At 36.5% G+C, this 16,056-nt stretch overlaps 1 protein-coding gene across 2 annotated transcripts in view; it reads right to left on the bottom strand.

The window, feature by feature from the left end:
• The window catches only part of LOC307155437 (neural-cadherin), a 314,766-nt gene that overhangs the window by 9,385 nt on the left and 289,325 nt on the right, over positions 1-16,056 (bottom strand). For both annotated transcript variants that reach the window (XM_079866045.1, XM_079866044.1), the window contains 5 exons: positions 15,669-15,792; positions 11,408-11,588; positions 10,866-11,032; positions 6,471-6,735; positions 1,957-2,137 (listed from right to left, as the gene is read on the bottom strand). In XM_079866045.1, the coding sequence (XP_079722171.1) occupies positions 1,957-2,137; positions 6,471-6,735; positions 10,866-11,032; positions 11,408-11,588; positions 15,669-15,792 (918 nt within the window). The remainder of the gene's footprint in view (positions 1-1,956; positions 2,138-6,470; positions 6,736-10,865; positions 11,033-11,407; positions 11,589-15,668; positions 15,793-16,056) is intronic.

Genomic DNA, 16,056 nt, shown 5'->3' on the forward strand with positions numbered 1-16,056 from the left:
TTTGTCAATTTGGAGTGCTGTCAGTACAGAGAACAATGACAAAAATCGGTGTTGCCTACACCGTGTTATCCTCTTTTTAAAATTTGCACCCTGTTGACTTCAATGGGGCAAGTTTTAAACCTGCTTTTAGCCTCTTAACATCCTTGATGTGTCATTACAAGTGCCCAGCCATGTGAGTGATTCCTTCAGAGTGAACGCGGGTCAATCTGACTGCAGTAGATGTGAAAGATATGAATAAAAGTATTTCGGTCAAAGTCCACAGTAGTCGATTGTCGAGTTCACGCGCGTGATCATAGGTAACTAAACCTATGCGCGTGAACTCGACAATCGATTACTGTGGACTTCGACCGAAAACAGGAAGAAAATACAGGTATGTGCGCTGGCTGAATTAACATCACTTTTATTCATTAACATTTCTTAGTAAATAATGGTATCCTGTACTGTCAACACCTTATTCCATTAAGTCGCTCAGGTTTGCAACAACAAGAGAGCAAATGATGACAGAATTTTACATAATAGGTTAACTGTCACTTTAATTAAAGTGTACATTTCTTCAATATGGAAAAACATATTTAGAAACCATATTAAACTATTTTGTTTGGCGCTACAAGAGAAATTCAATAACATTGGTCAATAAAAAAGGAAAGCTTTTTTGGTACATCTAAAAACGGTACAACAACAGTGTTTGTGATTGTGAAACCGCTCACAGTGAGCTGGTATGTTTAAAACCCTGTGTGAATAAAACAAGCTTGGGATCACGTTGCATTTTTCTTTGTCCAGGAAATCAGTGTAGAACCGATGGATCGCTGAAAGAATATGTGATAAAAAAATCTTAACATACTCTAAAAATCTAAATGTGACCGGCACAGATCAGGTAAGATAAGATAAGAACAAGAACAGGAAAACCTGTCAGCAAGTCAGAGGCAAAAAACAACATGCAATCAAAGACACAATCGACTACACAGCAGCTGCACAGATCTCACAGTAAGAGAGGACAGTGGACAGGTCTGGGGTGAAGAGCGGCCCACAGACTTCATACATGTACCTGCCTTTGACTGAGGTATGTTTATACATAACCCCAGGGCCAAAGTGCATACGGCCAAGCCCCCTACTACTGTATGTGTGTTTGTGTGTCCTACATTGAGCAGATTAGAGAGGATTTTTATTAAAACGAACCAGTTTCCAAAACATGGAATCTGTTTACTATGTCTTCATCAATTTTTTTTTTTTTAATTCAGGGTTATTTTAGTTAAGTAAAACTAAAAATAAAACAATAAAAAAAATTTTTTCCCCAATTATAATTTCAGCTAGTTGCCAAAGAAACGTATAATTTTCATTTTTTTTATCTGTATTTAACTACACTGAATGAACTAAATCTAAAACCAACATTACTTAAAATGATATTGACATTTTTTTTTTTGAAAATGACAAAAACACAACAAAATGATTAAAACTTTAACTACCATTAAAACATTAAATTAAAAACTAATTCAAAATATTAATAAAAACAATAATACTATCTCAATGATAGTAAAAATAACACAGTTTTTACAGGTTAAAACTATGCTAAACAGAGTAAAGCAAAGAAATCACTTCAATATTTATCGTGTGAAAATGTATTACATTTCCCTGTCCCTGTTTTGGCATAATTTCTACACAGTAAAAAATGATATGATCAATATGACAACATGTTTTTACATTGCTTTAACTCATAATAAGTTAAGCAATTTTATACTTTTGTAATAAGTTATATAAGATTCACTTTTCAACTTTTCACAGATTCAACTTTTCATTTTTCAAGTCAGTTTAATGTAATTTAAGTTTTTATGACTTAAACATCCAAGTTAATTGTACTTAAACATTTAAGGCAGCAACCTTTTTTTTTTTTTTTTACAGTGTACTATGACTAACAATTTTCCCCAATAGGAGGAGACCCATATATGAGTATCTGTTTACCTGCATTCATGGATTCTCCACAGGTCCACACAGGTAAAGGGGGGGCTGCATTGGTTTTTCCGGCAGGAGTCGGAGGAACAACCCAAAGACACACCTTGAGAGCTGGCCACAGACACTCCCTCTCTGGCCTGACCATCCAGAGGAATAAACCGCCCATTGAGCCTCAGGTCCCGCATACAGCCTGTGCCAATGAGGAAAAACAAAACAAAGTGTAAATCCTCCTCTTACACCTACATAACACACACTTGCTTCTTAAAAACAAGCACACATAGACAAACTGAGCTCAACATGATCCACTCATATTCTGAGCTTTTAAGAAAAGTGCTTTTAGAGTCCATTTAATAAACACACAAAGTGTGTGCCTGAGGCTAACCATCACGGCTGTATGTGTGCTGTGCGCATGGGACTATTCCCTCCCTCTTCTCTTTCATGTCACATATCATTGTCTCCCTTCCCTACCGCTGTCTGTTTCATGCTAGCTGTGCGTCTCCTCTACACTGAAGGTGCATTTGAGGCTATTATGAATTAATCCTTCCTATTAATGTTTCATGAGTCAATACAACAGTGTGTAATCATGACAGATAGAGGAACAGCAGTATGAATTAGCTGATAAAGCTGTACAGATTCGTCTGTGTGATGTACACATGTGCTGGCTAAGTTCTTTCTCTGACTGAAGTTAAATTGGATTAGCGGTAAAATGGCAGTCTTCTTTAAGGCACTCTGATGTAACTCAGCGATTGGATTTCTGGCCATGGGATGCAGTATTTTTGTTAGCTCAAAATGTCATTCTACAGTGTTTATTGGAGTTGTCCACAGCTCTCCATGTACTTTGACATATTGACTCCATTTTATTTTCTGTGACCAATTCATCTATTGCGACCAACTCTGGACAGACAAGATGGGAATGGGAATGAACAATCAGGGGACTGTATTTGGTGCTGCCTTTTTTGTCAGCAATGTGTTCCTTTAAGCTCATATTATGTTGGGTTTAATTTAGCACGTGTTAATGTTATTAAACAGGCTATTGTTACCAGGATTCGATTTTAAACTAAAAAACATTTGTCTCAACAAGCAGTTTCCTCTCCCTTTAATGAAACACCTGAGTTTGTTTGTCATTATGACAGGTTATGACAATTTAATGCATCGATCCTAGCTGAATAAAAAGATTAATTTCATTTAAAAATCTTACTGATGTCAACATTTTGAACCATTGCGCAAACTTTTAGTTATTGTGAAATTGTAGATGTTCTCCGTCATCTAATAAGCATTGTTCAGGGCTTCGTTTCCCAAACACACTGTAACCCTGAGAGCAAACTCAGTGAACCACCAGCAGTGAACACTCTCAGTGATTGATTGGTTTCAGAAGACTTGGATAAATAGTTCTATCCCTACACAATTATTCGCTAACATTCGCTTATTTTTTCACCTAGAAGCTTATTTTACGCACTGAATTTCATGCTAAATTCATAAAATTACTGGTAAAAAAACAGATTTGGATTAATATTTTTATGTGATAAATGTTTATCCTTTTTATCCTTTATCCATAATGAACATGGCGGACTGTGTACAGCTAACTTAAGGGAGGAGCTTAGCTAATGGGGCCAATTCCATCGCTAGCCGTTGGCAGGGCTTATACCTACAGTATGTGACATCACAACTGAATGCATTCCTGAGCGGCTGTTTTGAGACACTGTTTCTGATTTATGGGGAAAATAACAAACAGAGTGGATGGATTTTTACCATAATAGGGTGGTTGTGTACACACGACATAGCAGACACATAATTATGTTCAAAAACAATATAAAAGTGAATTTTGCATAATAGGTCCCCTTTAAACAAATACTAGATGTTAGCTAACTGCATGATTTATCTTATCTTAGAACTGGACATTACTGCCATATGGACATTACTTTGACACAGTCACCTCTAATAACAGATCACTCTTAATTGTAATGTAGAAACATGCATTTTCTGTAAAGCAGCTTAAAAGGGGTGGTATAACGCCTTTTTCACAAGATGTAAAATAAGTCTTTGATGTCCCCCGAGTGTGTATGTGAAGTTTTAGCTCAAAATACCCCACAGATATTTTTATATAGCATGTTAAAATTGTCACTTTTTGAGGGTGAACAAAAATGCACAGTTTTTGTGTCTGTTCCATTAAATGCAAATGAGCTACTGCTCCCGGCACAGGGGGCGGAGCTCCAACAGCTTGTGTCCTTTTACCTCACATTTACCTCACGTGCACTGAAAATTTCAAAAACTTTTAGCCTTTTATGTTCAAACCGGAGTCAGAAAGATGGAGAGACTCCAAGAAGAAGTGACAACATGTAGACAACATTTCTGAATGGTTAGTTGATGAATTTATGTAGCTTATCTGTAGCAAATTCTGTCTTGATAATCCATAAATCGTGTTCCGGGGCCGGGGTTTATGTAAATTTTAGGGTTAGTGATGCCTGGGAGGAATGTCGTGTAGTCCCTACCAGTCGTTTGTTGTAGTCCTTAAAAAGCAATTTCTTTAAAATAAAATACCTCCCTTTGCTTTGATCTTTTAGCGTTGTAACTTTGCAGATGTTGTTTATGCTCAAACAGCAACATTACACACTAACTAAAGTTAGAAAAGTGAAATCATATTCAACCACCCCTTTAAAATTATATGTATTGTGAAAAGCGCAATACTAAGGTGAAATGAAAATGATCCAGAATAAATCCAATGCATCTCCTGTCCTTCTCCATCATAACCATATCCAGAGATTTACCAGTACCTACATTACAAAACATTACAATGTACAAAGTTGTTAAAAAATTGGGGGTTAGCATAAATATTAAATTTAATTAAATATTATTTTTATTTTAAAGAAATTTATACTTTCATTTAGGATACATTAAATTGAGCAAAAGTGCTAGTAAATAAATGTATAATTAGGGATGCAGCGATAACGATATCAGTATCAGTACTGGGCCCGATACCACGCTCATGTACTATAAATACCAACAACCGTGTTCAGTACAGTGCATGTGACAAAGAAACACAGACAACAGAGCAAACAGAGAGTAGAATGGATATATCAGAGAAGGATGTCTATGAAGTAAATGAATCAAATTAATAGAATGTTAAACAAATTAAATATTTACACCTATATCTGGTGTGTGCAAGATGATAAATGAAACGCACGGAGAGGATTGAGCACGCAGCGGCACAGAAACTTTAGCTTGTTGAGTGCACATCCCTTTTGCATAGACATCGCTGGGAAGTTTGTAGTTTGGTCGGATATGGCAATAGCAAAGAAAGTAAAATGAGGAGCATATTACTAACGCTATCTGACCATAAAGAGAGAGAGCGCGCGCATACTTCTGTTGCATGCTCATAAATGATGATCGATGAATTAAAACTAAATAATATGTGCAAGTAATAACATGAACTGTTACAAATAAGTTTTCTTTGTGCAAACACCCGAAGCGCACGTCCAAAAAGCTGCTTCTCAGACAGCATATTGCAAATTGCCTATTGAATCAAGTTCTCTTTCATGTCTTGTGCTTGAAAGGGAAAATTCACACAAAATTATGCCAAAATGCCTGCATAGGCAGGTATCCTTGTGAAACATAGTCAGTTATGTCTTAAGTGAACGTAAACAGTTGAAAAGAAAACGCGTGTAACAGTACAGTAGAACCGTGCAGCTCTTAAATTGACAGCAGCCTAATAAACCTACTGCTGTCTTTGTCCTCAATGTTAATCAAACAACAAAAGACAAGAGTAAATCACTCACTGCTCTTGACTGGTTGAGCCCTGCTGGAGAGCAGCTCTAAATATTCATTGTGCTATTAAATTCAAGATAAAATATGATAGAGCAATAATATGAACAATATTATGTTCCTACAATACATTTTAACAGGCATAATTAGGCATGAAAATAACTGAAGGAAATGTCTATTTGATTCATATTCTTTTGGTTTCTCTGCTGAATATTTTTAAAAATTAAAAATGCAATGAAAATACAGGTATCGGCAAGTACTGAAACTAAAAGTATCGTATCAGACTCGTTCAGGAAAAAGTGGTATTGGTGCATCCCTATTTATAATGTTACTAAAGATATCTATTTCAAATAAATGCTGTTTCCGCACAAATACACTAAGCAGCACAACTATTTTTAACACTGATGATAATAATAAGAATTGTTTCTTGAGCAGCAAATCAGCATATTAGAATGATTTCTGAAGGATCATGTGACACTGAAGACTGGAGTAATGATGCTGATCACAGGAATAAATTACATTTTGAAGTATATTCAAATAGATATGAGCTGTTTTAAATTGTTAATTTTATATAAGTCAATATACAAGACTTCTTTCAAAAATATATAAAAAAAAATCTTATCACCCCCAAACTTTGGAATGGTAGTGTATACTTATATACTGTGGTTACATGCATTGGGAATATGATTCCCTGCTAATCATATTCGTGCCATTGCCTTTTTGTGCTCTACCGGTTGAGCTTCAGGAACACACCTGTACCTCACCTTGGAAGCTCTTGTTATGTCCTGAAGGGAATGAGTTGCCCAGCATCACCACAGCGGGATCAATAACAATCTCCCGACTGCGACCCAGTGATCCCGTGATCTCTCGCCGCCCTCCACCGCCGTCCAGGCGCAGGGTCAACTCGCTGTCGTGCCGATCTAAGTGAATGTCATGCCATTCTCCGTTGTCTAAACGATAAGAGGGCATTGTCAAGTTGAAGTCCCCATCACCGAGGTTGTAGAAGACACTTAACAGACCCTGATAGATCTAAGAAAGTGGGAGGAGAAAAGAAAGAGAATGCTGTCAGCGGATAAAATTAATGTATAGTTTTGCAGATTATATGAGGAATCAAGAGAAAATATAGAGCCAAAGACAAAGAACAATTGTGAAATTATGAAAACAGTGGTAGTAAAGTAAAGGTAAAAAGAGCGAAAGAGGCTCAGTATGGTAAGGAATAGACCCATTGGGGACTGAAGACATCAGACTGGGCCAGAATCGGATAAAACGACTGAGCACTAACAGAATTAAACATATCAGTCCTTTAATTGGAGACAATGGGAGCAAAAAATTCAATATGGTGTCAGTGAGGTTTGCCACTATATTCTTGTGTTGCCTCTCAGACTCTCTAGGGGTCAGCTGTGAGACTTTCTTTTACTCTCTCTTTCCCTTTGTGTGAGTTTTATGCTCTTCTTATACTGATTGCTTCTTATAAATCAAGTGTTTCTAAGGTAAGTTTTATTATTTATGAGGGCATGAAAGATAAAGTGTGTAATAAAGTACAGTATAAAAGCCATCAGTTTTGTGCTTTGAATCATTCAACATTCAACGAGCCCTTCACTGTAATGTCTTTGCCTTATTTTTAACAGTCTAATAATAATAATTTAACAGGTGTTTTACTTTACAAGTAAATGCTTACTAGCCATAGCTCCATATCTGGAGGAAATATGTATGTATTAGTTTGTGAGGGAGAGCGGTTAGCCAATCTCCTGAAGAGAGCCCCAACCTTCATTTAAATTCTTAGAGTCTTTCTGCATGTGTCCCAGAGAGCATAATTTGCCAGACTCCCTGACATACTGGCTTTATTGTGAAGGAAAAAACACGACTAAACAATGATGCAAAAGGCAGTGAGGCTCTCTCACATTTGTATACAGTTGTACAAAACCTGTAAACGGTATACACGAATAAACACGATCGACCTCTTTGAACTTCCTCCTCTCCAACAGCCTACTGAATTTCACCTGCGGTACAGCTCACAAGATAATCTCAAACCGGATTGTTAGAATATTTCAAGGCTGAGTCTATGCTGGGTAGGTATTAAAAACCTCAAGGCATTCTAATTAACAAGACCATTAACTTTAATCTGTCCATGGAAAATCTGAGATTTTTCCTTATGCCCTAAGATTTACCCCACAAATGACAGTAGAGCTGCTCTCTATTTTACCCAGGTGGATGTGAAACGTGCCTCCACGCCCCTCATCCTCACCAAATGATCCAGAAACCAATGCCATCTACTGGAGCAGCAGGTAAAGCCATCTGCCCAGTTGCATGTTTCAGAATTAGAAGCATTTGATCATGGACCATTGGATCTTAAGTGCATAGTATTAAGTATGTTTGGCTTCCCTAACCACATTTTCATATTTTGTTACGTGCAAAAAATATTATGAGACATCGTTAATCAATGTCATAACAAAATCTAGGGAATCATTAAAAGAATCATTTTTGGTGGTTGGTTATAAAGGGATGAGACATCAGGTGTTGAAGCAGAACTGAAGCATTTTCTCAGAGGAGGGAATAAAATGGCTCAAATTGAATGAGAAAATAATCAGCTGTATAAAAATAAAACAAAATTTGAGCTCAAATGGATTAAAAAAAAAGAGCTTTAAACCAACACACAGCGATGGATCTTCATAAGACTTCATAAGGCCCCGTTTCACAGCCAAAAGATATGTCATGGAAACAACAGTATGTGATTGTTGTTGTTTGATCTTTTAGAGCCTTGGTTCTCAATCAGATTGTCGGGACTCACTTGGGGCCTCAGGAAACTTCCAAAAAGGCCTCAATATGACTTAAGACAAAACAAGCATTAACATATCCTACTAAACTAATGAAAACCAAGATATATCTCATTTTAATTCATCCCCTTACTTATTTTACTTTTCATTAAAGAACTAGGGTTCCCACAGTCTTATATATATGATATATGATATATGAGGTAGCCTCATTTTGCAAAGTGTGATTTCTAGACCTGGAAAAGTCTTGTAAATTAACCACATACTATATATTAAATTATATGGAGATTTTATATAGTGAATATAGCTATAACAAGCTCTAAAATATTTTATCAGGTAGAAATTGTGAACTGTGAATCATGAACAACTGGAAAGGTCAATAAAAATCAGGTTAAAGAGAGTGGGAATCTTAAAGAACATCTTAAACTCTCTTAAAACTCCTGGAATGCTGAAATTTAATTATTTAAAATGGAAGGGGTTCAAATAATGTAGGCCTATAATGTAATGTTTTCTGTGAGCTGTCTGTCATCAATAAAACTAAATACAATGAAACATGATTTTGATCAACTTGCAAGTTAAAGTACTGCAAAAACATCTTTGCATCTGGCGCATGTTAGCTCAACATGATTTAACGTTTCTCTGTAGAACACTATTTACCAAGTTTAAATCCATTCTTTATATTTTACAACCAGCATCCATCTGAGGCTGGGATAACTGTTTTCTAGTGTCATGATTAAAATGATCAGATAAAATCATCTCAATAAATCTGTAAAACATATTCTGAGTCAGAATCCCATGAATGCAAGGAAAACAGACTACATTGATAATCTGCTGCCGCTAATGGACATGCGGCTAAGTCTCTTGAGAAGAAATTAGATTATCAAACTATTATTTCCTCCTCATCCGTTGATGACAAGAACACCTTGCTGGAAATGTCTCAGTGAGTTGATGCATCATAATCATACACAACAGGCAATGCTAAATGGATATTGGCACATCACATCAATTAGCATTATTGCTAAGGTAATTGAGAGGAGCACAGCAGGAGATTAAGTTTTAATTTTTCGCACATGGCACAAAGGCAGAATCAGTTCCTGCACCACTGTGAAACCTCACAAGAATCACAATATAAACAGGTAATGCAATCTGTAGCCTGCCACTTTAGGGGATATAAAATGTCTTCTATCTCACAGACACGTCTAATTCATGCCGCAGATAAATCGCCCACGTTTTACATGGGAGAGAAAGAGAGGGAGAGAAACAAAGCAGCAATCAGCAATCCTACCACACAATCTTAAAGCAGGTGTTGGGAGGAAAAAAATGAAAACATGAAAAATGAGACAGCCTTGGAGTGAGAGGGTAGACGGCATGCATTCTGCAAGTGTATCAGACGAATCGGGAGACGCATACTAATGCTTCCATGATTAAACACGATCTCGTTGCTCCATTCAAATTCTCACATTGCACCACTGTTGCAACAACGTTCGCGGGGTCTGGCAGATGGGCTGCTATTACAGAGCACATCAAGAACAAATAATCTTTATATGCTTGTGGTCAACGCTGCTCATTTGTTTTAAGGACTTTTCATGGGCACAAATTTGTGGGGAAACAGAAGAGACATTAAAAACAGGGTGGTCAATATTTCTATTATTTTTATATCTAAGTTAATGCTGAATTATAAATACAATATTGTTCAAAGTTAATTCAGGTTTATTCTTAACACATTAATGTCAATTAATGTCCAAAAAGTTTACGGTTTCTATTTATCAAAAAAAAAAATATATATATATATATATTAACCATTTTCAGCATTGATAATAATAAATGTTTCATGAGCACCAAATATGCATATTAGAATGATATGTGAAGGGTCATGTGACACTGACGACCGGAGTGATGATGCTGAAAATACAGCTTTTTCATCACAGAAATAAATTATATTTAAAAATATATTAAAATACAAAACTGTTATTTTAAAATGTAATTTATACATTTCACATTATTACTGTTTTCACTGTATTTTTGCTAAAATAAATTCAGCCTTGGTGACCCTTAAGATACTTTTTTTTTTTTCATAAACACTAATAATTCTTACCAAATACTTGAATGGTAGTGTGTGTGGAAATTAACATTTCTAACGTATCTTTATTGTAAGTTCTTGATACCTATTATCTAATGTCAATGGTTTGAACTTCATTGAACCCCCCCTTTTTTTGAGAATATCAAAACAATTCTAAGAGGCTTTGGAAAAGAACTAAATTATATTCAAAAGGAACAAGATAATAGTACATCTCCAGCAGAAGGAAACCCTTGATAATGCATCAGCCATATTTAAGGGAACTGAAGGGCATGAGAAAGGAAAAGAGAGATGCTTTCAAAAGCACTAACCTCCAGTTTGAGATATTCATTCTGCTCTTTGGACAGCAGGCTGAGGATAGAGCTGCTGTGTTTGCGTGTCCGGACCAGGACCTGAATCTGCGTGTGTCTGGCCGGGAGCGTGAAGGCCAGCTGAAAGTGTATGTGACTCCTTCCATCAAAAGAGTACTCCGGGACCTCTGTGAAACACAAATGTGTTCTTCAAATGCAGTCCTTAAAAAAGGATGCATAAACACTGCAGTGAAAAACACACTGTGAGAATATCGCAGGATGCGATTACATAAAGAATCTCTACAAATTCATAACACTTCTGAATGCAATTTGTGCCAAGATTTAGTGTGTGTGAAAATCCTGCCTGGGTGCTAACACTATCCCTCCTACACAGAACAATTCAAAGATATTCACTGCCCCACTAAAAATGTTTCCAAATCCATTCAGTCATCCTCTTTAGCAATGACTTATCTGCTTTATCTTCAAAGCCTCGGTCTCTCTCACCTCCCACTTATGAAAACAGTAGTTGTCCCAAAGTTTCCAAGCCATGTCTGAGTAATTACCCTTTTCACACTGATGCCCGCTGTACCCAGGTGTGCACTGACAGCTGAAGGAACCCCACTCGCCGTGGCAGCGGCCCCGGGTCCCGCAGGAGGGAAAGCCCATGTTCACACAGCTACTGTCCGTCATCAAACATCCTGGAGCACTGCCAGAGGAGTCGGCCGGTGAACCTAGGTCATAAAACTGAGAGAGAGAGAGAGAGAAAAAAAAGATGGATACAGACTACCAGAAGTCATGTAAACACTGAGAGAGGACTGAAAGAAAGTGATTTAAAGATTGGAAAGTCAGGATAGGCCATACTAGGGGGCCTTGAGAAGATAAGAGATGGAAAAAGTTCATTTTATCTTATTTGTGCATTCACCTTTAATCCAGCCTGCCATAATGAATATTACTATGCTGAGCAGGCCAAAGCCACTTAAAATAAGCAAGCCTGCAGCGCTCTGTATTAACAAAATGGGGGAACCTTGAGGTCTTAAATTCTCTTCACAAGAGAACAACCATGCATCACATTACATCAATTTTTCCTTTTATCTGATGACTCCTATTTATTCATGCCCACTCCTCTTAATGTCATGTTATTGAAGTGGCTGCAGCATGAGTTTGACCCTGTTCGGGAACCAGTTGCACCCGGAGCACGGCTGATTTACTTGCAGATAAATAAGCAGAAGGACTGTGTTAATTCCACTGAACTACTCTTTGTCACTCTTTATTTCATTTTAGATAGGTTGGTTTATTGCCATTTGTCTCCTGATAAAGAAAGAGGTTAAATCTCCTGAGCCACAGTGTAGAAACATTGGACCTAATAGAGGCTAACACTCCCCTTACACAAGACATGACCAATAGAAAGCATTTATAATGTTCTCTTATAAAGCAAACAATAAAGACAGGCAATTTACAGTAATGCTACTGATCAATAGTGAAATTAATTCAGCAGTATTATATTTCTAAAAAAAAATGACAGTTGTCCATGAGAACTCTATAACTGACCATTAACTCAAAAGTTTGGGGTGAGTACGATATATTTTTAAAGACATGAATACTTTCATTCAGCAAGGATAGTAGCATTCAATAGTCATCTACAACGAATAATGCACTATAACTGACCACTTGTTTCCTAAAAAGCTGTGCTCAGTTCTTTCTCTCAAATAAAAGTAAGCTAAAACGCACTTCAAATCAATATTTTCATGTATTCAGTTATTTGGTAAGTAGTCATGCAATAAGTAGGACAATGTACAGCCAGCTGGCCATTCTCTGCTTAGATAGTTCCTCATTAGCAATATTAATGAGATACTTACTGTCTGACTATACAATATTCCAAGAAACTTTAATTGTAGAATTAAAGTCCTGGTGAATGTGTGTTTGCGTCATGCTGATCTTTCACAGAGTAATATGAATGTTAGTGCCTGTGTTGTCTGCCTGAAACCATCTACACTGTATATCCTTATAGATTCAGTTCAAGAATGTTCTTTATAAGTTTGTGTTTTACTGAGATGTTTATTCTGGAAGTGTGTTGTTAGAGGGTCTGTTTAAGTGTCCTGCAGTTGACTGGTGAACTTGACCTGGCTGTGCTTTGGCTACTCATAACATCTGACCAATGATGCTGATATATACTGTATACATACACAGAGTATAAAGCATAAATGAGTATACACCCCCTCTGAAAGTTACCAGATTCAGCAATTACTCTTTACGTAGAAGACCTATTAGGGTTCCATGAAAATATAATGTTCCAGCAAGTCTGCTTGATCGCCAAATTACCAAAGAAGCTGCTTGATTACCAAAGAAGCATGTCTACATTAATTAGGAACATAAGATTTTCTTATCAAAGTATTAAAATAATGTGTTGCAAAAATGAGAACACCCTCCTGAAAGTTACAAAATAAAATAAAAAATAAAAAATGTCTGGTGCAATTTTTGTAGTACAGTGAAAAGTACCTGGTCCCCGCAGAGAAGTTTGGTGGTAGTAAAGTTCTGAGGAATGGGGGAGTTGTGCTTTATCAAAGGTGTCATGAATTCACATACACAATTTTGAAACAGAAGATGCTACCTTCTCCTCCATTGTTGGGCACTTTTTCAACATGACAGTGACTATAAATTCTCATAAGGTGAAAAAAAGTATTTCACCCGACCTTAACACTATCGGGCACCTGAAGGGGATTTTGAAGGGAAGTTGAGCAACACTCCCCATCAAACACCAGGGGCACGCAAGGAGGTGAAAATTAGATGTGAAAATTTGTCATGAACGTGTACACTTTATGCCAAGAAGGATCAGAGCAGTAGTTATGGAGGACATACTACAAAGTTTGGGATCGAAATACATTTTTTTTAAAGAAGTCTCTTACGTTCACCAAATTTTCTCAAAAATACAGTAAAACAATAATACTTACACTTTAACACTATTTAACACTACACTTTTTTCTTCTATTTTAATTTATTTTTTAATTGAAATTAATCCTGTGATGGAAAATCAAAATGTTGTCAAATGTAAATGTCTTTACTGTAACTTTTAAACAGTTTAATGCATCAATGTATTCATTTCTTTAAAAAAAATCTAATTTCTTGCTTTGTTTTGTCAATGTTGTTACTGCCCTAGGTTGTTTTATTTCAGTTAAAGTCTCTCTTGGAGCAGCCATACAGCTCATTTTCATTTATTTCCTAATGAAAAACATTTTGTAAAACTTTTATAGTAACTGTTAGCATATGACTTTTGTGACTTTTTCGTAGTTGGAGCCGAACGACCCATTCTCACAAGTCTCACTTTTTATTTTGATTTGCTGTGGTTGCATTTTTTGTCTGCTTGTTTTTGGTGTACACCTCTGCAAGGTTGACCTTTTCACCATAAGGTTTAGGGTTGTTTGGTTTATTTTTGGATTTAGTAAAGGATTGTACTTTCTCTTTAATGGGATTCAAAGCTCAAGCAAACCTGTGTGACCTTTTAAGTAACGTACTGTAGTTCCTTGCATGTACCTCCCAAGGTGGAGCAGTAAATGGCATAATATCCTTAAATCTTAAAACCACTTTGCCATGCACCCCATCATACTGTGTATTTGCCACCAAAAAGCCTACTTAGAATTCTCACGGGTCAACAACAGGGAAAGAGCAAAAGGATGTAAACTATCTGAGAAAACTGTGTGGGCAGAAGCTATTTTTTTTAAAATAGCAATTCTACCTCTGTACTTCCTCCTTCCACAGTCTATGACCTGCTCTCCAGTCAAGCCGCAGTAGCCTAAGTGAACCCTGTTCCTGTGTGTCTGATGACCACTGGTCAAGTGTTTTAGACTCAAGAACTTTCAGCAGAGTCACGGTCACGGTGTTAAAATGAAAAACAAACAACCACCCACCATTACAAACCTTGAAATGATAACGTGGGGTGAGATCACAGATCAGTTAAAAAGACAAGTGGCATGGTCATTTATAACTCAGTTGAAATAACACTTCTTAGAAAACTAAAAACTGACAGTCCATATAGGGACAGTATAAAAATATACCGAATTTTCTACTCATCAGAATTCTGGAAAAACAAGAGAGTATCATGTTTACAAAAAATATTAAGCAGCAAAACTTTTTTCAACATTGATAATAATAAGAAATGTTTCTTGAGCACCAAATCAGCAGAACATTCATTCATTTTTTTTTACACATTTTTTATACATACATATGAAATGTTGGAAAAAAAGGTGCAATTATACTTTTAAATATAAAAGGTGAAGGCTGCGTCATAGTAACTCTAGACTGCAACTTCATCAAGCTCCGTCAAATCTCAATTTGAAAAATACTTGGAAGGCAGTCTCCGTTGCACACATTCCAATTGACAAAAAATAATTAGCGGAAAAGAAAGCGGTACTGAGCTTGTCCAATTCATTGCGTAATGAAAGATTGTACTGGTCTAGGAAGGATGAAATCTCACTAGGATGTAGCCACTGTCTTTATTAATGGGCCATTGAATCACTGACTCCACCGTTCGCTAAAAAAATCTGAATCATTCAGTAACACAGCTGTATGTTGCTCAAACGTGGCAGCTTTCCTGCTGTGGCTTTGTTTTGAACTATTTGAACAATTTTTCCTACAGCAAAAACAGTCAATATTGCGTCTAAAATCTCTTCTAAAGGTCACTTAATATAACTTCATGCTACTTGTTTATTGAACTGTTGTTTAAAATCAATGTCACATTTGCAATCGTTCTAAAATTATGGAAAACAACACTTCTAGCCCCCTTCATTTGCCCCTTCAAAAAAAAAAAAAAAAATATCAAGAAAACCTCACCTTGCTGTCCACAATGAGGTTTCGGATACAGCCAGTGAAGTGCTTGTGTTGAAGTTGTGGGTAAATATATGGCAGGTTCTCATTCACTCCTCCTAGCTGAAGCACCTGCGTCGTATTCAGATGCCTGAAAGCACATCAGAAGGGACAATGACCCTTGCCATTAATGTGCTATATGTTATGGAGAGGTAATTTTCCTCTAGAGATTAACTCATTTGAGATAATTCATTTGACCTTTTAGATTGAGACCTTTGTGTGACTATCAATATTTCAAGACGTTATTGAGTTCATAATTGGAATGAGGCTCATATGTAGAGTGAGAAAGAGGAAGGTAATGATTGTTTCATTGACTGGAATGGCTTCTTTGGCACAATAACTTTACTGGTTCATC

The sequence above is a fragment of the Squalius cephalus genome (genome assembly GCF_949319135.1).
Source record: "Squalius cephalus genome assembly, chromosome: 3".
Lineage (NCBI taxonomy): Eukaryota > Metazoa > Chordata > Actinopteri > Cypriniformes > Leuciscidae > Squalius > Squalius cephalus.